Source organism: Vicugna pacos, chromosome 3 (assembly GCF_048564905.1).
Source record: "Vicugna pacos chromosome 3, VicPac4, whole genome shotgun sequence".
Classification (NCBI taxonomy): domain Eukaryota; kingdom Metazoa; phylum Chordata; class Mammalia; order Artiodactyla; family Camelidae; genus Vicugna; species Vicugna pacos.
Window position 1 is genome coordinate 86,111,838 of NC_132989.1, and position 21,854 is coordinate 86,133,691.

The 21,854-nt window shown below is 38.4% G+C and overlaps 1 protein-coding gene and 1 long non-coding RNA gene across 9 annotated transcripts in view; one reads left to right on the forward strand and one right to left on the reverse strand.

The window, feature by feature from the left end:
- ARL15 (ARF like GTPase 15) overlaps positions 1 to 21,854 on the forward strand; it is a 386,198-nt gene that overhangs the window by 351,674 nt on the left and 12,670 nt on the right. For 3 of the 7 annotated variants that reach the window (XR_012071492.1, XR_012071493.1, XR_012071494.1), the window contains exon 5: positions 18,080 to 19,063. Coding sequence is in view for 3 of the 7 variants with exons in the window: in XM_072958699.1 (XP_072814800.1) it covers positions 18,080 to 18,232 (153 nt within the window). In the remaining 4 variants the exon portion in view is untranslated. Of the gene's footprint in view, positions 1 to 18,079; positions 20,024 to 21,854 lie in introns of those variants that run through there. The other 4 variants (XM_006205987.4, XM_072958700.1, XR_012071495.1 and 1 more) reach the window with 3 other exon arrangements.
- LOC140695695 (uncharacterized) lies at positions 970 to 14,959 on the reverse strand. 2 transcript variants are annotated; one of them, XR_012071497.1, is made up of 3 exons: positions 14,771 to 14,959; positions 12,317 to 12,669; positions 970 to 1,073 (listed from the first exon to the last, which is right to left on the reverse strand). It is a non-coding gene; the product is annotated as an uncharacterized lncRNA (long non-coding RNA). The 2 variants fall into 2 exon arrangements; XR_012071496.1 differs by lacking the exon at positions 970 to 1,073 and adding an exon at positions 11,234 to 11,480 and having other exon boundaries at positions 14,771 to 14,957.

The window sequence follows — 21,854 nt, forward strand, 5'->3', positions numbered from 1 at the left end:
CTTAGCTTAATAACCTGACTTGAGAGAGGGAGAGAGAACAGCTAGTTCAGTTCACGTCCATTTCCATCTCTTGTTAAGGACTTCCACCCATTACAAGGTGCATGTTTATCTGTCCCGTTTCCTTCTCTTTCCCCAGGTTGTGTAGGAAGTATCCTATGTCTTGGTGATTTGCAGGGTCAATGGTCATGTCAGAACCAGGCAAATCCCATTCCAGAACACAAGGCTTTTAGTTACTGATCCAAGCCTTGCAATCCTTAAGTCATACCAGACACCAGAGATCTTTACAGTTTCTCAAATCAGATTACCCACTTCTAACAGCACCAAAAAGCAGTTCCACCTGTGACCAGGTGACTACATACTTGATGTCTGTGACTCTCATATAAGAAGTCAGAATTCAGATATTTCTGCAGCTGCAAGGGAATTCAGCTTGCCCGTGTGTTTCACGCAAAGTGTGTGCTGCATTAAACTTGCTAAGAAGTATGCAGGTTACACGTGCTGTAAGTCTAGATGAGAAGCTGAAGTCAAATAGGCAAGAATTTAGTTCTCATATCCTTATTTCTCTAGAGCCACATCTTCTCTTCTTTTGGCGTGAAAGGTTAGATGTCATAAATAGGCACCTAGAATTTACAAACCCTATTTCAAGGACTCTGAGGTCTAGATCCCCTTGTGTTAAATGTAATAAAGATAAGGTATCACGTGATTTATTCACTAAAAATAAATTTGTGGACACACAGAGGTAAATTCCATTTACATGCATCACTTTACATTATTCTGTTATTAATGCTTACTTTCGAGTGAAAAACAGCACAAGCCATAATTTGTCAGGCATTGGCATTATATGATTTTTGTTTTCAAATGCTATGATAGAATTGCCATCTTACTGATGGAAAAATCAATGTGATAAGGGAAGAAAGAAATACATAATAATTTCAAGGTAAAATAGGACCATTGTGCAAAACACTAACTTGCCTGTTGCCTAGAGAACTCTTAACTGTGGGAGATAATAGTCCAAGGCGTGACTAAGGAAATTTTTATGGTGGATACGCTGTATAATTCTGTTTCCACTTCTGAGTCTGGAAAATGGGAAAAAGTTCTATTTAGAAAATATTTTCAAATACATTCAAAATAATGTAATTTTTAAGAACGTTAATTTATCATTTATAGTTTTTAATTTAAATATAGTTGGTTTATAATATTACATGAGTTTCAGGTGGACAGGATAGTGATTCAGTATTTTTACCATTTATATTCCATTGTAACTTATTACAAGATAATGGCTATAATTCCCTGTGCTATACAGTATATCCTTATTGCTTATCTATTTTATACATAGTAGTTTGTACCTCTTAATCCCATACCCCTAATGTACCCCATCCCTTCCTCTCTCTCTCCCCACTGGTAACCACTAGTTTGTTTTCTATATTTGTGAGTCTATTTCTGTTTTGCTGTATACATTCATTTGTATTATTTTTTAGATTCCACATATTAGTGATATTGTACAGTATTTATCTTTCTCTGATTTATTTCACTAAGCATAATATTCTCTAGGTCCATCCATGTTGTTTCAAATGGCAGAATTTCATTCTTTTTATGACTGAGTAATATTCTATTTTTTATATATACCACATCTTTATCCATTCTTCTTGTGATGGACACTTGGGTTGCTTCCATATCTTGGCCATTGTAAACAGTGCTGGTGTGAACATTGGGGTACATGTATCTTTTAGAATTAGTGTTTTCATCTTTCCCAGATATATGCCCAGGAGTGGAATTGCTGGGCCATATGGTAGTTCCATTTTTTGAGAAACCTCCAGATTGCTTTTCATAGTGGCTATACCAATTTACTTTCCTACCAACAGTGTACAAGGATTCTCTTTGCTCCATATCCTCACCAACCTTTGTTATTTGTAAACTTTTTTTTATAGCCATTCTGACAATCATGAGGTGATACCTCATTGTAGTTTCGATTTGCATTTCTCTAATAATGAATAATGTGGAGCATCTTTTCATGTGCCTATTAGCCATCTGTATGTCTTCTTTGGAGAAACGTCTACTCAGGTCTTCTGCCCATTTTTTGATTGGGTTTTTTTTTTAATATTGCATTGTATGAGCTATTTGTGTATTTTGGATATTAACCCGTTATCAGTTATATCACTTGCAAATATTTTCTCCCATTGCATAGGTTGACTTCTACATTTTATTAATGGTTTCCCTTCCTCTGCTAAAGCTTTTAAATTTATTTGTTACATCTGTTTATTTTTGCTTTTATTTCTTCTGCCTTAGAAGACAGATCCAAAAGAATATTGCTACAATTTATGTCAAAAAGTGTTCTGCCTATGTTTTCTACTAGGTGTTTTATGGTTTCAGATCTTACTTTAGACCTTTAATCCATTTTGAGTTTGTTTATACATATGATTTGAGTAAATGTTCTAATCTCATCGTTTTATATGTAGCTGTCCAGTTTTCCCAGCATCACTTATTAAAGAGGCTGTCTTTTCTACATTGTATATTCTTGCCTCCTTTGTTGTAGATTAATTGACCATAGGTGTGTGGGTTTATTTCAGGGCTCTCTATTCTGTTCCATTGATCTCCATGTCTGTTTTTATGCGAGTGCCATACTGTTTTGTTTACTGTAGCTTTGTGGCATAGTCTGAAGTCTGAGAATGTGATAGCTCCAGCTTTGTTCCTTTTTCTCAAATTTGCTTTGGCAATTTTGGGCTTTTTGTGGTTCCATATGAATTTTAGAATTATTCTAGTTCTGTGAAAAATGTCATGGGTATTTTGGTAAAGATTGCATTAAATCTGTAGATTGCTTTGGGTAATATGGCCATTTTAACAACATTAATCCTTCCAATCCAAGAGAACTGGTTATCTTTCCATTTCTTTGTATCATCTTTGATTTCCTTCATCCATGTCTTATAGTTTTCAGAATATAGGTCTTCTCCTCCTTGGTTAAGTTTATTCCTAGGTATTTTATTCTTTTTGATGTGATTTTAAATGGAATTTTTTTTAACTTTCTCTTTCTGATAGTGTGTTATAAGTGATAGAAAAGCAACCAATATTTGTATATTAACCTTATATCCTGAAAATTCTCTGAATTTATTTATTAGTTCTAATAGTTTTGGGGTTGTGGCTTTAGGGCTTTCTATATAAAGCATCTTGGCATTTGCAAATAGTGATAGTTTTACTTCTTCCTTTCCAATTTGGATGTTTTTTGTTTGTTTGTTTGTTTCCTTATATGATTGCTGTGGCTGGGTTAAATAGAAGTGGTGAGAGTAGACCTCCTTATCTTGTTCCTGAATCTAAGGGAAAGGCTTTCAGCTTTTCACCATTGAGTAAAATGTTAGCTGTGGGTTTGTCATAAATGGCTTCTATGATGTTGAGATGTGTTCCCTCCGTATCCACTTTGATGAGCGTTTTTATCATAACTGGGTGTTGAATTTTGTTAGATGCTTTTTCTGCATCTATTGAGGTGATTTTTATTCTCCCCTTTGTTAATGTGGTGTATCACATGATTGATTTGTAGACATTGAACCATTCTTAGGTCCCTGGAATAAATCCAGTCCAACTTGATCATGGTGTATGATCCTTTTTACATGTTGCTTGATTCATTTTACTAGTATTTTGTTGAGGATTTTTGCATCTAAATTCATCAAAGATATTGGTCTGTAATATTTTTTGTAGTGTCTGTCTGGTTTTGATATCAAGTTAATGATGGCTTCATAGAATGAATTTGGGAGTGTTCTATCATCTTCAGTATTTTGAAACAGTTTGAGAAAGATAGGCATTAGTTCTTCTTTATATGTTTGGTAGAATTCCCCTGTGAAGCTGTTTGGTCCTGAACTTGTTTGCTGGGAGTTTGATGTATACAATGAACACTTTAACAAGGAAGTGGAAAATATAAAAAAGACCCATTTAGAAATAAAGAATTCAATAACTGAAATAAAAAACGTACTAAAAGAAATGAATAACAGCAGATTAAGGGATAAAGAAGAATACATACATGATCTAGAAGATAGAATACTGTATACATCAGGTTATTTCACTCATTTAGTTAACATTTTTATTACCAATGCTTTGAATTCTTTATCTTATAAATTGTTCATTTCTGTTCCCTTTAAGTATGTGTTTTTCCCCTCTCCACACCAGGACCTTTGCTCCAGACAGGGGGAGTGCTGAAGCAAATGTTAGTCTCAGCAGTCCTCCAAACAGCCGAGTGGACTTGTCTCCCTGCTATAGGACCCCAGGACTGGCACTTACTGTGGCTTACTCCCCAGGGTGGATGTGCATCCACCTGTAAAACCTGCTTTTTCCTCTGAGTTCTCTCCCAGGGACACAGGTTCTGACCCAGTTGCTTTCCTTCTCTTCTTACCCAATTATGTGTTTATCTTTCTCACAGCCTTAGTTCTACAAGAGTTCTTCTGCCAGTTTCTGGTTAGTTTTCAGTGAGAACTGTTCCACATGTAGATGTGTTCTATGGAGAGAGATGATGTGTTCACAGAGGGAGATGAACTCTATAACCTCTTGATCCAAACCCTCAATGTTTATTTTGTTTGAGGGTGCTGTATTTAATAATGAGGTATCCAGTTGTAACCATAGTTTATTTTCATAGATAAGAGTATTTCTGCAGGAGACTGCAGGGGTGTGGGTGTCTGTGAGTATGAATTTGAATATTTTGATTTTATTTATTTATACTCCCCTTTCTTTCACAAGAGGATTTGAGGTGATAGACTCTAATATTGATTCTGACAGTGGGTATGATTTTATGTAACACTCTTTACTTCAGACTGAAATGGGTGTTAATGACTTCCTCTCTGAGAAGACTTTTGATTCAGACAGAATAAAAAGTGTGATTTAAAATGTACAGTTAGAAACTTCCTGATCTGGCCTGATCTGAACTGTTAGTTGAACAGTTAATCAAGAATTGGTAGTGTTTTACCATTAAAAAAATAATAAAATGTATACTCTAAATAATTTATTTTAACTTAAAACATACAAATGGTATGAATCTTTTGATATTGGGCCAAGGCCTTTTCTATGAGTATGTGGCCACTAATCAGAGTTCTGTATTAGATTTCTTGCATAAAACACAGCCATTACTTATGATTTTCAGCTCCTGTTTCTTTAAAGTAGAACCATAGTTAAAGACACTTGGGAAGCCATCTGCCCCTTTTCCTCCCAATCCTTTATAGTCATCTTACCTAAATCTAATTTGACAGCAGTTTGTTTTCAGTGACTGACTTTTATTGATTTCTTTGAACCCATCCGATTTAGTTTTTCACAGAAATAGAAATTCTCTTTTCTAGTTCTTATGTTATTCATTGGGGTCCATTTAATTTAATGAGAATTGTAAAAGAACTCTGGAGCAGAAATGGGCAGATGTGCCAAAGAGCAGTCCACTGGTCTCAAGCATCCAGGGTGTAACCACATCACATGGATGCTGATCCACTGGGTGTGGATGTTCACTGTGTAGACAGCATCAATCATTGTCTTGTACCAGGGCGATGAAGAGTCAGCTAGTTCTAGACAGTTAAGTGGAGGTTAATCAAAAGAGCTTTTATTGTATCTGCATGAAATTTTGTTTTGAAACCAGCAAAAGATTTATTTTCATCTGTGATTCCTTGATTTTTTTTTTAATTGAAGTACCCTTAGTTACAGTGTGTCAATTTCTGGTGTACAGCACAATGTCCCAGTCATGCATATACACACATATATTCACTTTCATATTCTTTTTCATTAAAGGTTATTATAAGATATTGAACATAGTTCCCTGTGCTATACAGCAGAAACTTTTTAAATCTGTTTTTATATATAGTGGCTAACATTTGTAAATCTCAAACTCCCAAATTTATCCCTTCCTACCCTCTTTCCCCAGTAACCATAAGATTGTTTACTATGTCTGCGAGTCTATTTCTGTTTTGTAGATGAGTTCATAGTGTCCCTTTTTTTCTTTTTTTTTTCTTTTTTTTAGAGTCCACATATGAGTGATAGCATATGGTATTTTTCTTTCTTTTTCTGGCTTACTTCACTTAGAATGACAATCTCTAGGTCCAACTATATTGCTGCAAATGGCATTGTTTTATTCTTTTTTATGGCTGAGTAGTATTCCATTGTATAAATATACCACAACCTGACGCCTTAATTTTTACCTTCTGTCATGCCTCTTTTGGATCAGTTATGTGGCAAATGTTGTTATTACTGTCTTGCCTCCTTTTTTTCATGCACTTATTTCTACCTGACTTCACTTAGTTACGTATTTATTTAATCTATCAGTTCCTTCTACTGCTGAGGAAGCTCCATGAGGCCTGGGGCTTGTAACCTGCACCTTTGTATCCCAAGCTCAGAACAGTGAATGTGGAGACTGAGGGAAATGTGGCTGTTTCCTTGGAGCCCTTGTTTCAGCCCTATCTGATGTTCTGACTTGTCTCCCACCAAGATCTGGTGATTTCTACTTTGAACAAGAAGGAAGGACAGAGAGTACATACCACGCATGGACCTTTGGTCCTCCTCCCTGATCTAGCCCTTTAACTACCTTTCCAATCCAGTTGCTAAATCTCCTCCTGATTCCAGGGTGGGGAGCCTAATGGTTCATGCTGATAAGCCATGGATTGAATCTTAAGCAGGGCTTTCGTTTTTTGACTTTTGCTTTTTTTTTTTTTTTTTACCTTTTTTAATGAAGGTTCTGGGGATTATACCCAGGACCTCATGTATACTAAGCACACATTGTACCACCGAGCTTCACCCACCTCCCTGATTTTTGCTTTAAAAAGTTCAGTTAAGAATAGAGTTTTTTCAGCCTGAGCGTTATTGATATTTGGGGCTGGATATTCTTTGTTGCAGGCAAGGGGAAGCTATCCTGTGCATTGTAGGATATTTGACAGCATCCCTGGCTGTTACCTGGTAGACAAATGTAGCAACTGCTACACCTTCACCCACCCCACCCTCACCCCCAGTTGTGCCAGCCAATAATATCTCCAAACATTGCCATAAGTCCCCTGGGAGCTGGGGGTGGGGTAGGCCTCTTCTCCCCTTCAAGGACTAGTGGTTTGGACTGGTCCAGGGATGACAGCAAGGCCACACTCACAGTGCTGTGGTAAATCCAGTCAATGGCTTTTTGAACCTTCATTTCTGGTGTTCTCTTTATGTCTGGTTGTAATATTCTCCAGATTTGTCTTTCACAGGCTTTATTCTGAGTTGAACTAGTCCTGTGTGGGTTTTTTTGGCTAAAATTCCTCAGAACAGATTACCACTCAGCTTTTCTTTCCTCCAACTGCCTGCAAGCCTCCTTCCACGCTCATATTTCTCAGTGGCCAGGATATTAGGCTCCTGACTCAATTGCCAGCAGGAAAAGAAATTCTCTCCCTGTGACTACAGCATGGCAGTTTGTGACAAGGCCATTTGTTACCTGTTCGCCTTGCTCAGATGTTATTGAGGTGGCTCTCAGCTCTTTCTGCCTTTCCCCCCTCATGTCTCCACACCTTCCTGTTTTTCCTTTTCCTCCCAGTGTTTCCATGGTGGCTCCTTGCTGGAGCCAGAGGACAAACTGCTGACAGGAACATCCCTTGAATATCTCTGCATCTGGACAGGGCCATTGGCACCCTCCATTGGCGGCTGAGCAATGCCTGGCTTGCCGTGTTTGTCTCCTGTTTAAGGCCCAAGAATTTGGATTTGCTCCAGCATCTAAATGTTGTCGTTGTTAGGACAGCACGCTGCCATAGTACCACGGGGCCAATATTAAACATGTTTATTTGGGTTCCATATATGAGTATTTTGACTTGTTACTCCTGCTTTTGCTTTCTCACACCTCCCTACTGTGAGCTTGACATAGGGGACATATAGTCCTTTAAAAAGCCAGATAAACTAGGCTATATCAACTCTATTTTAAATTTTTTTTGTATGTCTTTAACAAGCTTTAACCATTGTCTAAATACATTTTTTTCCTACTATGTTGAGTTAAAGAATCCTTTGGGTTGACCAAGTGATCGTGCTTTGGTGAACAAAGCACATTAAGGTTACCAATATTGAATAAACAGGGAGAAGAGTTCCACCCCACAGAATCAAAGCCTGTCCTCCTGGTAGTCTAAGAGGTAGCAGTTGATTGAGGTGTGTTTATGGCATGGAGCCTTATGTAACAGGACAAACTGAATATGAGGCATGACCAGAAACCAATTTTAAAATATACAGTGGTTTTTTAAGAAAAATTCAAAATATGGAATAGTATAGTGATTGTCATTCATGTGTTGGCTAACATCAGGTGACCTCAAATGTTTCAGTAATGAAAAGTCTTTGGAGGATGAAATTTGATGTTCACCCTGGGGCAGATGTTGGATTTGAAATATACCAGGCTTGAGGTCTTCTTTCTTTCGTGCTATTTTACCGAATCACAGGCTCTGGTTGAAAACAGTGCAGCTCCATAACACAAAAGTATAAATTTTCAGACTGGAAGGTCCTCCAAGCACATCTACTAGTCCCAGTCTAGGCATTTAGCAAAGCAGAGGAGGAATAATCTAATTGTGTTGATCCATTTCAATTACCGAGGCAGACACAACTATTGGTAATAGATGAGGTTTTTTCCCAATACCTCTTAACCTCCTGAAATATGGAATTCATATCTTCAACGTGCACTTCACAATATCAGGATATCTACCCACCCTCCCATCCATTTCAGTATGCACAGTTAATGAGTATTAAGTTTAAAAAATCACCTTAAAAGAATCAATTTCATGGTGAATGCATCTAGTTAAGCAAGCCATTTAAACAACATTTTACTCGTGTGTAGCAGACCATTTTATAAGTTACTGATAGCTTTCCAAGCCTGTGTTTCAGACAAGCTAATTGGTTGTCTCTGATGTGTTTGGGGCTTTCCCTCATTAACTCCCCTTCCTGTCTAGTACATACTTGACTAGCTCTGATACATGTAGGTAGGACTTTTTATTAAACAGCCATACTCTCTTGCCAGTAGAAAGTTTTTCATAGATAGATTTCTTCCTACATACAATATTCGCCTTCTTGAAATAAAGGTAAATGATGACTGAATATTATCCCAAACATGGAGGATACAGAATCCAGTGTCACACCCTTAAAGTGCTCGGTATCCAAAATGAATGCTGTTTTGAAAGAGTGGAATAAAGGAAGGAGAGAAGAGAAAAGAGAAAAAGGATTGGTGAGCTGTTGGAAGCTGCCTGCCTCTGTAATTAATGGCTGTGTTATAGATGTTATTGAAAAGGCTGATGCCTGCACCTGCATGCAAAGACAAGTGTACGGATGCTTCTCTTTTTGCATATATCAGTGCTTTCCATTCTCTGAGATAAGAATTAGTTGCTTTATTTGGACACAGATTAAAGGAATAGCTCAAAGCATGAGTGTCCTGTGGGTCTTGAGATTTCTGGAGTGGTTCTCTTTTCCATGATAGGCTGTTTACTTTCCTATTTGCAAAACAGTTCATTGCAGCTGCCTGTAGACATATGTGTGTAATAGAGTTTAAACCAGTTAGACCTACAGTTTTGAAACTTTTCATGAAATCCCACCTCATATGTGAAACTTGGCCTGATTAATTGTGAAGAGTGGTCATTTCTATCTGATTGATATTCAGTTTCCCTACTTTACTAACATTTTAATACGGGATGAAATATACTAGTGTTGTGTTGCCTTTTTCATTATAATTTCATTGTACTGGATGCACTGTGTCTGGCATTCTACTTGGTATATGAAAGAATACCAAATAATTTTTCCATTGTGCCCTCAAGGAACTGAGGAGTCATACACATGAAAAAATTAGAGAAGAATTACCCAAATCTAGTAAAACTAGAAGATCTAATGAACTGGGTGAAAATGGAGTTCACCATAGACTTGTGGAGACGCTTCATCCCCAGTGAGTCTTGATCTCCTAACCCATTCATTTCCATAATAATTTTTGATCATGCCCATTTTAAAGAGAACGTAATGGCTCATATAACTGAATTCATAACTGCAAAAAAGTAGAAACAGCTCAAGTGTCCATCAGCTGATGAACATGGATAAATGAAATATAGCATATCCGTCCAGTATAACATTATTCAGCCATAAAGGGGAATGAGCTACATGCCACACTTGGTGAACCTTGATAACATTATGCTAAGTGAAAGCAAGCAGACAGAATTTAATTTAAAATGTGTAAGTGATCAGAATTAGCATCCTATGTAGAGAAGTATAAGATTTTAGTTAATCTTGCAAATAGTATTAGAATATTCCAGAACTTGAAAGTCACTGAATATATAAATTTAAGGGAAGAAATTTTTAAGAATTCTTACTGGAAAACAAATAATTCTTAACCGCTTGAGGATGTGTTGATTTTTAGACAGTCTGGATGCCTAAAGAGAAAATTGAATTTATTAAATTTATAAATGGAGTTTTGAAATGTTTAGAGTGGTTAACTAAACTAAGTTTGTAAATAGACCTAAACAGTATTCAGCCCTCTGAACATTTGTGTTAAAATTTACCAGATGTACAGAGTATTAAGATTTTTGAGTTGAGTATAATAGCTTTAGGAAAAGCTAGATTTCAGTTACTACAAGTTTTTCAGGGGTTGGAGTGGTAATTAGGTGTATTTATTTCTTTTCTGAAGAAGGTACTGGGACTGTGTGCATGCTAAGCATGCACTCTACCAATTGAGCTATACCCTTCCCCTACTACAAGTTTAATAAATTGTGTATTCCCTTTTAAAACTGCAAGATAACAATACCTAGTATTTCTGCGCACTAAACGCCATCCTTAAGTACACCAAAACCCCCGAACTGACTGGTTACCTCGTACCCTGAAGTTCTTGGGGCCTTTAGGAAGTCTCCCCGTGAAAGAAACCCAGACTAAACGCAGAGAGGAAAAAACTAGGGCTTTGCTGAGAGATGACCCTTCTGCCTGCAAGTCTACAATTGAAAGCATCTGAAGTTGTAAGTGGAGCCTGGCCAGGTTGGAATAGCCAACTTCTCTGTCCTCCTAGAGTGTGAGCCACAGTGGGGAGGAGAAGGGTGGGCAAGCCGGGTCACCCCGGGGCCCCTCCCAAGCTCTCCCTGTGCCCCTGCTGGACAAACCAGGAAGCTGCAGGATGCAGGAGGCTAGGGCTTGGCAAATTTTTTTTTCTGTTAAGAGGCCAAATAGTAACTCTTCTAGGTTTTGCAGGACATACCGTCTCCATGGCAATTACTCAATGTTGCCATTGTGGCGTGAAAGCAGCCATAAATTAGTGAATAAGCATGACTCTGTCCCAATAAAACTTTATTTTAAGGGAATTTATAGTGCCTGGAGGAGGCAACCAACAGTGGCTGCTGTGACTAAAGTCGCTTCCGCTTTTAAGAGTTTCTTCTGTAACCTTAAGGCTTCAACTGGAGGTGATAGGAGGACATCAGATGGGTTTTAAAATACGATCCTTTCTGCCTGTGGATGGAGGCCTCTGGGGTTGGAAGCAGGAGTTGGAGCAAAGGTCTGCCTGCAGGCATCACTCCAGGCTGTAGAGGGCCAGGTAGACCAGAAGAAAAGGGTGCAAATGGGAATATGGGGTTTCTTTCATTGCTCCCTGAAAACAGGAGGCATCCACAGCTAGATCTATGCCTTTCACAGTGATTGTCTGCTAAGCAAGCCTTGGGGCTAAGAGAATAAAACACCCTCCCCCACATCCCCCAGGTATCTCAATAGGAGAAAAGAGATACAATTTGTTCTGTAATTTCCAGGTTAGCAAATTCAGCAAAAATAGGAATGCTTTTCAGATCCTAAATCTCACCACCAAAGCAAATGGGATCATTTTGTTTGGCTCTTCTGGGGCATTCTGAATCCCTCTGTGGCATGGAAGACTGGGCTTTTCTATAAGTGTTGTCACAACATACAGCATTCTGTACACGTCAGAGGTTACTGCCTGGGCAGGAAGACGTCTAATAAGGGTGAGGCGCCATCACAGGTCATCACCTGCAGTCATTTGGTCTTTAATTATTCCAAGGTCAGACAGGCTGCACTTTGCTTAAGAAACAAGCCATCTTATCAGAACAGCACTTTTATATCACACCTCATGTTTGTGAAAGCAATTGTCCATTATAAATATGCACCCCCAGAGTAATATTGTGGTACTGGTTAACATCACGTTATCATTTTCTGGTCCCTATTAGTGCTCAGTGAAAAGAAATAATATCTATTCTGCACTGTAGTATCTTTGGGACTGTGGCAAATTGGTTTTACGTGTATTATTTATTTCTGCCTTAATGACATATTTAGTCCCTTTCTAAGGATTTCAAAATCCTGCAAGCAGTACAATGAAAAGGGGAACAGCTGGTGCCGCTCTCTGTAGACTAACCTTTCTTTGAACAAGCTGCCAAGAATGCACTCTGAAGAATCTTAATGATGCCCGGCCACTTTATCTCCAGACCCAGTCCTGGAGCCACGGTGTGGGCAAAGTTCTCTCTGACTTTGTTGAAGGTTACCAAGTTAAGCCTGTGCCATGAGCTTCTGCGATGAAGACAGCAGAGCTGGAGGGCCCCTTCACAAACACATACAAGATGCATGTACTTAGTGGTGTGGTAGTAAGCGTTTAACAGCCAATCCTCTAGAAAGAAAAAGTCCTGGTTTGTTGCACTTGCAGATTTCCGTGGTGTAGATACAAAATACCATGGCCGATTTCATGACTTGGTCGATTTGACATCCTTGTATCTGGAGTTGGAAAGAGAACGCAGACAACCAGTATTTCAATACAAATGTTTTCCCCTCGCGTGGCATGTGAATACAATGGGTGCATCTGCTCTGCTGATTAAAGGGAGGAGCTGGGGTGTAGCTGAGGAAAGTCCTGCTCCCTGTTTAACAGCATGAACAATATCCTACAAAATTTCACAGTCCATTCAGGCTCTCTTCGCATCCTTTTAATTGGAGTCCTGGGATAAATGTATCATCCAGACCATCCTTTTATCAAAGAATTAAGAACCAATATGAATCTGTCTCCAAAGACACAATTCACATAGTTCTTTGAAAAGTACAAACTATGCAATGGACGCATCATTATGGCAAGAAACTCGTAACAAATCCACTGGGTTCAAGATAGTTAACTAGGTCATGTTCTCTTGCACCGTCCTCCAGCTCTGAAACCTACAACTGCAGTTTTTCCTGGCTTTCTGAATTTTGTTGACGATTCTCACCCTGGAGTGTCGACTGTCTGTCTTATCTGTTGATCTGTCACTGTGATTTTGAAGGAGTTGAACAACCTAGACTCCATGAGATCTGATTCCTTCTGAAGAGACAAAGAAAGAAGGTGCCTTTATTCCTAAAGCTTCTTTAACAATCTTCTACTGAGACCCTTCTTATTCAAACTGACTTACATGATTTTAGAGTTATTCTAAATAATCATATTCCTCTTTATTGGAATCCATTGCTTTTCTCACTTTCAGTTGAAATGTGTAGTCAAAGTGGTATAAGTGACAAAGCCTTTAGTAAACTATACAGTATTAAACAGCCTTCTATGGCTACTAAAAAGCCAGGCGTGGGGCAGGTGTGGGACTTGTAATCTTCTAATACAAATGATGAGGACCGTCCCCTTGTCAGGCTGTTGCTTCTGTTTTGTTTTTGTTTTACAGTATTCTGTCTAATCCGTGGAACCCCATACATTGGCAAGTGGAGGGCTGGCACAGGTGGCTCATTAAAGCACAGTCACCAGGCTTGTTCAAGTGGTGGTTGAAAGAAGGAAGCTGTGGGAAGCCAACTTTCAGGATGCAGATTTCCAAAGCTCCTTAGACTGATTCCCCACCCCACGGCAACCGCCCCCAAGTTTAAGAGCTGTCCATTATAATCTGCTAGTTTGTTGCAGAGGGAATATATGTGTTGTATGGAGTAGGGATCTGGGGAAGTACCGGTGGAGAAAATTTCCAGCTTCTATCTCTAGTGGTGAATGTATGGAAAAAATAAGCGAAGAGCCTCAGACAGGAGCAAGAGATACCTGCTTCAGCAGGGGCAGGAACACCCCAGGTGGTGTTCTGGAAGTGGGAGGGGGCAGGGTGTTTTCAGTTATAACAAAGACTGGTTGGTGCTGATGGCATTGCGTTTGCTAGAACCAGGGGTGGCCCCATGCATCCTAAACAATTGTCACACACCCTCTCTTTAATATCTTGCTACACATTTGTGCGGGCCAAAGACTCCTGTTAAAGACCTGAGCTTATAAAGCAAGTCTATGTAACATAAAATACTGAGTAACCCCTTGCTCCCCAAAAGTGTTTAAAAGAAAATGAGGCCAACTCTGGCCACACGCTACTTACACAGCTTAATAACAAAAACAAAAAATAAGCAGCTCAGCACTTTAAATAAAATAAGATTGGCAGGTTTTTAAAAAAGAAAAACCTATCATCACAGTTCAGAGACTATTTACGTGACTTCTAGAAATTTAGTCACAACAGGTTTGTAGGAACTGAAAATAAAATTTTTGAATGTGAAGTGAGGGCAAGATAGGGGAAACAGTGGGTATCATTGCAGCCCCACTAGAAGCCCTGTAAGTGGGAGAGAGTTATTTCACTATTTCTCTACTCAAGGAAACATAAAGGACATCTCCTACCCAAGGAGTGGGTCTCCTGTGCTGTGTAATGTCTCACAGGTTTAACAGCTGCTACAAACATTAGCAGCAATGAAATGGTGCTGATTTGCCTCTGTTCTGTTAGGACTTTACAGTAAATGTGACTTGTGAATAACGGAACACAGTCATGCAAATCACCCCGAGGTTGCGTGAATGGAGAAAGGGCTCTGATAACATAGCTCAAATAGGTTGGCAACTTACAGTGGCTTTGTTTTCCTATCTCTAGGGTGGACACATGGCCACCAATAGATGTCCACTGTCTGTGGCCATTCTGAAAATAGCTCAATGACCTATAGGTTGCCAGGCAGCTGTATTCTGATGTCATTCCCCCAAGTGCCATCCCCAGAAGCCAATGTGAAACAACCATCGCTCCTGATTCCAGCTGTTTCCAGCTAGCCATGATATTTAAGCAGCTGATGATGAAGTATTCAAAAGACTTGGGTTCATTTTCCCTGGAGTTGTTTTTAAAGTTTTTATCTTGATAATCAAATAACCTTTAAAAAATTATGTCCATCATTAAAAAATAGACCCTTATAGGCAGTTTTTTTAACCTTAAAAATAATATCAGATGTAAGCCTATGATTTATGTTGGTCAAACTTAAACCTTTCTCTAAAATTATTTATCAGCCTATAGAAGAACAGAAAAGGCCATCGCAGATAAGTCAAATGTGACTGTGAGTCATTTTTATGGTAGTAATTGAGGGGGTAAAATGTGAATTTCAGGTTAATATAAGAAAACAAAATAAAAATATTATCCTAAAGAAAAAAGTTGAAGGCAGAGCACTAAGTCTTCATCTTCCTCTCTTCCATGGTACTCTTTGTTTTTGAAACATGAAACTCTGGATAATGAAAAGCTATGTTCCTATGGCAAACACAGTCACTTACTGTACTTGAATAGCACTGGAATGCCACGCTTATTTTAAAGCTGATATTATGAGTGCAGAGTGGTATGGAATCACTTGAATACCAGTAGGGTGAATATGGCAGAGTTAGATACCCACTTAGGTTACGGATCTGAAAATCTCGGGTTACCCAGCCATTATTTGTCAGCTTAACACCAGTAGGCTCCTTCATCTGGCGACCACCCTGTAATCAAAGCTTCCATTTCCTCCTCGTGTTTAATATTCAGCAGGAACAACTTCTGAAACATAACTACCTTCAGACATCTTTATTATCTCCCAAGTGTGCCTACGTGATAGACTGTATTTTCAGTTGCCTAGAAACCAACCTGATGCATAGCTAAAATCCTTACTGTGTTTTCATCTCTGGTCCATATTGTGAAGTAGCACCAGTTATGATATTTTGTGATTATGTAAATCTAACATTCTTTTTAAGTGAGCTGTTAATATGCTGCTAGGATGAATTCTGTGGACTTGTAAGTGAACCATTTGAAAGAATATATACTTATTGTGTTAGTAATATATACTTATTGTGTTAGTCTTTATTTTAATATTTTAATATTATTAGATTTCTTGCCACTAGTCCTCTTCTAGTCATTAGCAATACTTAAAATGCTATCCTTTTAGATTTGAGATTATAAAATGTGACAAGGGTACGTCCTTCATATACCAGATTTGGATGTGACATGCTGTCCACTCTTGAAGGGAAGCATAATTGGTCAAATAGCAGATTGCATTGTAGGCACGGGGTTCTGCATTTTTGCACTCAGTGGCACAATCTGAAGCCTTTCTTTGTGGCAGAATCGAGGAGACTAACATCTCTGACTTTAAACATTTTAGAGTAGCCAACTCTTCCTTCTCCCTGTAGACTTAAACATGTTTCCCACCTGTTGCCCCTGCCAACTCTTCTCTCCTCCTGCTGGCCCACAGCTCCCTTGGTCCACTGACTGGTAGTTCCTTCCTCAGTAGGGCAGGGTTGATCCCTGGTGCTGGTCATTGCACAAACAATTTCAGATTCTCTTGGAAGTTAAGTCACTTTCAGTGCCCTAAAAAAAAAAAGACTTAAGAGAATGGAGTTTACATTTTCCATAAGGGAGAATCCTCTTCACAACATGCTTTGTAAAATGCCCTGGCCAAAAATTGGTCTGAAGTTGTATACCCATTTTCTGACCTACCTGTGAGCTTTTTATTGCTCTTCAAAATCTGAATTAATGAGAGTCCTTTCATTCTCAAGGGCTTCTTATTTATTATTTGCTTATTTATTGTAGTTGTAGTAGTAGTATTTATTATGAATTTGCAGACATCTCTAGGAGGACTTTTGGGACACACTCAAACCATGAAATGTTAGCATATTTGTGGTTCCTAAATTACTGTGAAAACTTAGTTTATTTATATTTTCTTGCTCACATAAAAAATGTACACATATATTAATACTACTTTGGTGTATCTCTGCTGTCAACAACAGTCTGGTGCTTGTGATGATAAAGGCAAAATGAAACCACATTTGGAAGTGATGTAAGATTGGGACACCTTTTTTTTTTCTGGGTCAGGTATTGACCAAGGTAAGACCCTGGAATTTTCCATGGCACATGGGATTTAATGCAACTTGTTGACCACTAATGTCTTCGAACAGTGCATCTTCTGATGCTATTCACTGTATTTGATGTTATGTAAACCCTGCTGGGCTATAAATACAATGTCCTATTCTGTGTGTGTGTGTGTGTGTGTGTGTGTGTGTGTAGCTTCATGAACTTTGTGTTTTATCTTACTTTTTGAGAGGAACTCATCGATACTTCTGGAAGTCATAATAATTTGATATTTATTCACTGTCAGGAGTTGGTAACCTGGGGTGCTGTTAGTATCCTAGCACAGTACTTGCTAAGAATGACTTATGAATGGTTATTAATCAGACAGATTTTTAAGATTGCAAATGCTCCATTCCACATACCAGTTATAAGATCTTGATTTTTCCCTCCCTAAAAATTCAAGACTGGAAGAAAAAAAAGATAGGAGACTTCATGTGTAAGTTTATATATGCATATACATACACCAGATTTCTGTCCTCTTTCCTAAAAAAAAAAAACAACTTTCCCAGGTCTCAGAAATGGATGCCAGAAATTTAAGGGAGAGAAGAAAGGATTATTTAAATTATGTTTTTTGTTGTTTGTTTGATGGTCAAAATAATTGAGGCTTGTCTAATTGATAGTGTACATACTACAGGCTGTCACCCATTTAATAAGTTAGCAAGCTGATGTAGTGAAAGCTACTCTGCTAGTTATTTTGATTGAATTGCAGCTTTTTGGTGTCTGTTTCGCCTTGTGCCATAGTACATATAATTCTTTCTTAGACTTCTTCAGACCTCCCATGCCGTTAAATGAATGGGTGGAATGGTGGCTTGCAAGCGGGTCATTCACCCCTAAAGAAAACACTCCCGGGTCACAACATATAACCCACATTATAACCACAGCTGTGGATGGGATTCTAGAAAGTCCTAGGCATCACAGTTCAAATAACTTCCTAAAATCCCCCATCTCATGACTCACAAAATTTCCTTATGAGAAAGGTTCAGATATAATTAATAACATATTTATCTTCCCCCTCCTCCATGAAGGTCAAAAAATATTTTGAACTTGAACCACTTGCACGTGGGAAACGCTGGATTCTGCAGCCCTGCTCGCTGGATGACACGGATGCACTGAAAGACAGCTTCTCTCAGCTGATAAATTTGTTAGAAGAAAAAGACCATGAAGCTGTAAGAATGTGAAATCTGGCGAAGAAGACGGGTTCCCCAAAGGCCTTGAACCTATCATGTTAGTTTCTCATTTTAATTTTATTTTGGTATCAAGACTGTAATGGCTTCAGTATCTATTTTCTTCCAGTTATCTCAGACTCGCATCTCTCTATTAAAGTGAACATTCTGTATATCAGGTGAATTATCATCGGCATTAACGCCAAGTACACACTACTGAGAGAGAATTTATTCTCTGTTTACCACTAATCATCTTCACCGCATGTCTCTTCCTTCTGTTGTTCTAAGCGTCTCTTCTCCACTCTGTGCTAAAATGGATGGAATTTGCAGCTCACGGAAATCAGATCCCTCACGGAGGACTCAGGGAGACTCAGAACCTAGACTCATTTACCCTGGCTTTAGGGTGGAGTGTTGTTGACTGGGGCTTCCCATAATATGTGTATCATTTTCAAGATCCCTTGGGAAGTTTATTTGATTTGATTTGGTCTTATTTTAATTTTTAGTTTTTCATATACTGGCCTTACAGATTATGGGAGAAAAAATGAGCACCAAAAACTTCAATTAATTACCTTATCAGAATGGAATATCCTGCCATAGTCAAATTGACTTTGAAGAACTTAAAGACAAGATGCCTAATGGGTTGGTTGTTTTGTTTTGTTTTTTTTAATTACATCTGAAGTCTCCCTCACTCCCCTCTCTTGAGGACAAAGACATTGTTTTCGTTTTTGAGATGAGTTAGAGGAAATGCAGGTACAGTGTACGTATGCATCATTGATTACTATTTCATCAAGTCCTCAAATAATTTTAATGGAAGAATTACCCAACATAAAGTCAAGCTGCAACATGGTATGTTTCTAAAGATCTTTTTCTAAAAATTGTATATCTGATTGAAATAGAGAAAATAATTTTTAAAATAATAATTTTTTTTAAAAATAGCCAAATGAAGTATAGTTTAGGCTGGCTAGGGTTTAAGCTGGCACATATTTGACGGAGATAACGAAGGCAGAATCATCTGTATATTCATTCGGTAAATGCTAATGTTGCTTAATGGAGTCTCTTAATGTCTCCATCTAGTAATTAAAGCTCTATCAGTATTTCTATTATAAACCTCTATTTTCAGGGGTTTCAATGTGCCCTTAAAAATGTGCTGGGGCTGCAGCAGATAAATAATTTTAGGGCCTAGATTCAGTCTTTGAAACTAATTTTTTTGTTCATTTAACTTGAATAATAAAATTATGCAGAGATAAATGTACAGTTTTAGTAAGTTTTGGCGCCTTTAACCTTTTCTAAATCAGAAATTATCTATGGATATTGAGGTTAATGGATGAAATACTCTTTGGCACATTTTATAGATTTTTGGCCACTTAAAATACTGAGTGGCCAAGTGATAGAAAACTGCTCCCTTCACCTGAGCAATAAAAACATGTTTGTAATTTTTAGGTAGTGTAGACTGATTCCCAAATACCGCAGACTCACACTGTATTACAGGGTGATGTAATACATTATAATTCTCCAGAAGATACATGTCATTCAAATATGGCCTTTGTGGTCTGATCTTGTAGGTGGATTTTAATGAAATTATTACCTTTGAAACATCCAACACTTCTTTTAAACTTTTTTTTTTAATAGGATGAATCAAAAAAGATTCATATGCAATTTTTGTCTACAGCATCCTTGAATATTTTTAACACTGTGTAATCCGTGAGCAGTACAAAACTTTTATTCCAATGACCATTGACACAATCCCTGCTTTTTATTTTGTCCCATTGTGCTCATCTTCTACAAAAAATAAATGGTCATTAGGCATTGCTTTCTCTGCAAGTTCATTAAATGTAGAATGTTGTCTTTTTAAGATACCGTGGCTGAGTGCTCCTAAGCCATCTGTTAAATGACTTCCCGTTGTCTGTGTGTGTGTTCATGTGTGCACCAGTGATGGGCTTCTTCTCAGACCCATGACTGTCTGCAGTGTCTCAGCCGTCAGAATGAAAACATTATCAATCAGTACCCAACAACAGCTGTTTTTGACAAGTTTCTGTCTGACGCCTAATGCTTTACAACTGTCAATAAGGCTCCTTCTTTGTCTAGCGGTTCAGAGCTCGCCGTCTTGCTGCTTCCCTGCTGCATCCTGTCCTTGTAACCCTAGAATTTACCATGTTTTCGAAATCCACGTGGGGGGAGGGGAGGGGGCTTGGACCTGCGTTGGGGGGTGGGGGGTGGTTGTGCGTGTGCGTCGTATTCCTCCTTCTATGTACAGTGCCACAGGTGTCTTAGTTTGCATATTCAGATATTGTATAGGAAAAACAGTCTGTTATGGATTTCTTCACTTAGCTTCTTGTTATATTTATGGAAGTTACCAGTTTTTGTACCTTCTTAGCTAAAGCAGTTGCCTTTTTGTAATGGCAATTAATTTATATGACAGAACTTTGTATCTACTGTAGTTTACGATGTCAGTTGCTAACTAACTGCCATATTACCCTGTCGTTCTATTAAAAAATGCTGTGTCTATATACTTTGAGGTTAACAGATTCATGTGGACAATTGCCAGGCAAGAAGAGCTCGTATTGTCCGTGATTTAGATTTGATTTCCACTGTCTTCAAATGGAAATAAACGCTGAGTAGAACTGATGTTTTCAGACTGACTCCTTCCAACTTTAGCATTTGGGAGTCCCAGATTTCTGTTTACATTTGTGTTGCCTGTTTAAGTCTTCAAAATAAGTTCTGCTGCTCTTGGGTCAAAACAAATGATTAATTCACATTTCTTTTGAAGCCACTGCGAAAACCTTAGGAGACCAAAGGAAAAAGCATCGGTGTCTTTTCCAGTCGGTTTGTCTTCAGCGGAGATTTAGTTTCATTGGAGCTATTCCGTCAGAATGCGTGAGCAGAGTTGAGATGTTAATGGCAAGTGTCATCCTTCAATCAAAGCACCATTTTATAATATTTGTTGTAAAAGTAGCTTTCTGAGTGTAACTATTTGGAGCCATGAAGTGCGTCCTTCAGTGAGGATTGGTGCCCTCAGGAAACAGTGACTCAGGAGGAAATGCCATGTATTTTCAGGTCCATCCTTAAGGATGAGAGTATTCTATAAAACAGAAAGAAAAATAAGATAGATGGACGAAGAAGAGGAAGGAAAAGGGGGAAAAGAAAAACATAATAGAAAGTGAAAAATACAAATCCCAGCTCTTGTTTGGTCCCAGATGCAACGTTATCCTGACACATTATTTAACTACACAGAAAGCTTGCAACACCTCGCTTCTAAGCTGGGATCCAACCTGCGTTCCTAGTTTTGGTTCCAAGGTTGGCAATTAGCAGTTATCAAGTTCCTAAGCACCTCAGACCTATCCAAGCAAATGTGGACAGAACAGTAAGATTTTGAAGCAAAAGGGGTTTTTTTAATAATGTCCAGATGGAATATTCAGACTCGAGTGGAAATCTAATATTCATGCCTGGCTTTATCCTCTTTATAATTTTAGAGTGCATTTTCATTAACCTCCTGACCTAATGGTGCAAACAGAAAGGAAAAGGTATGTGGAGGGGGCGGGAAGTGGGAGTTGCCCTTGGGGACCCCTCGTTTTCAATGCATTTGGAAGGAGGGATAAAACTTTAGGAGAATGTAGATCTCCTGCCATGTCTTTCCCTT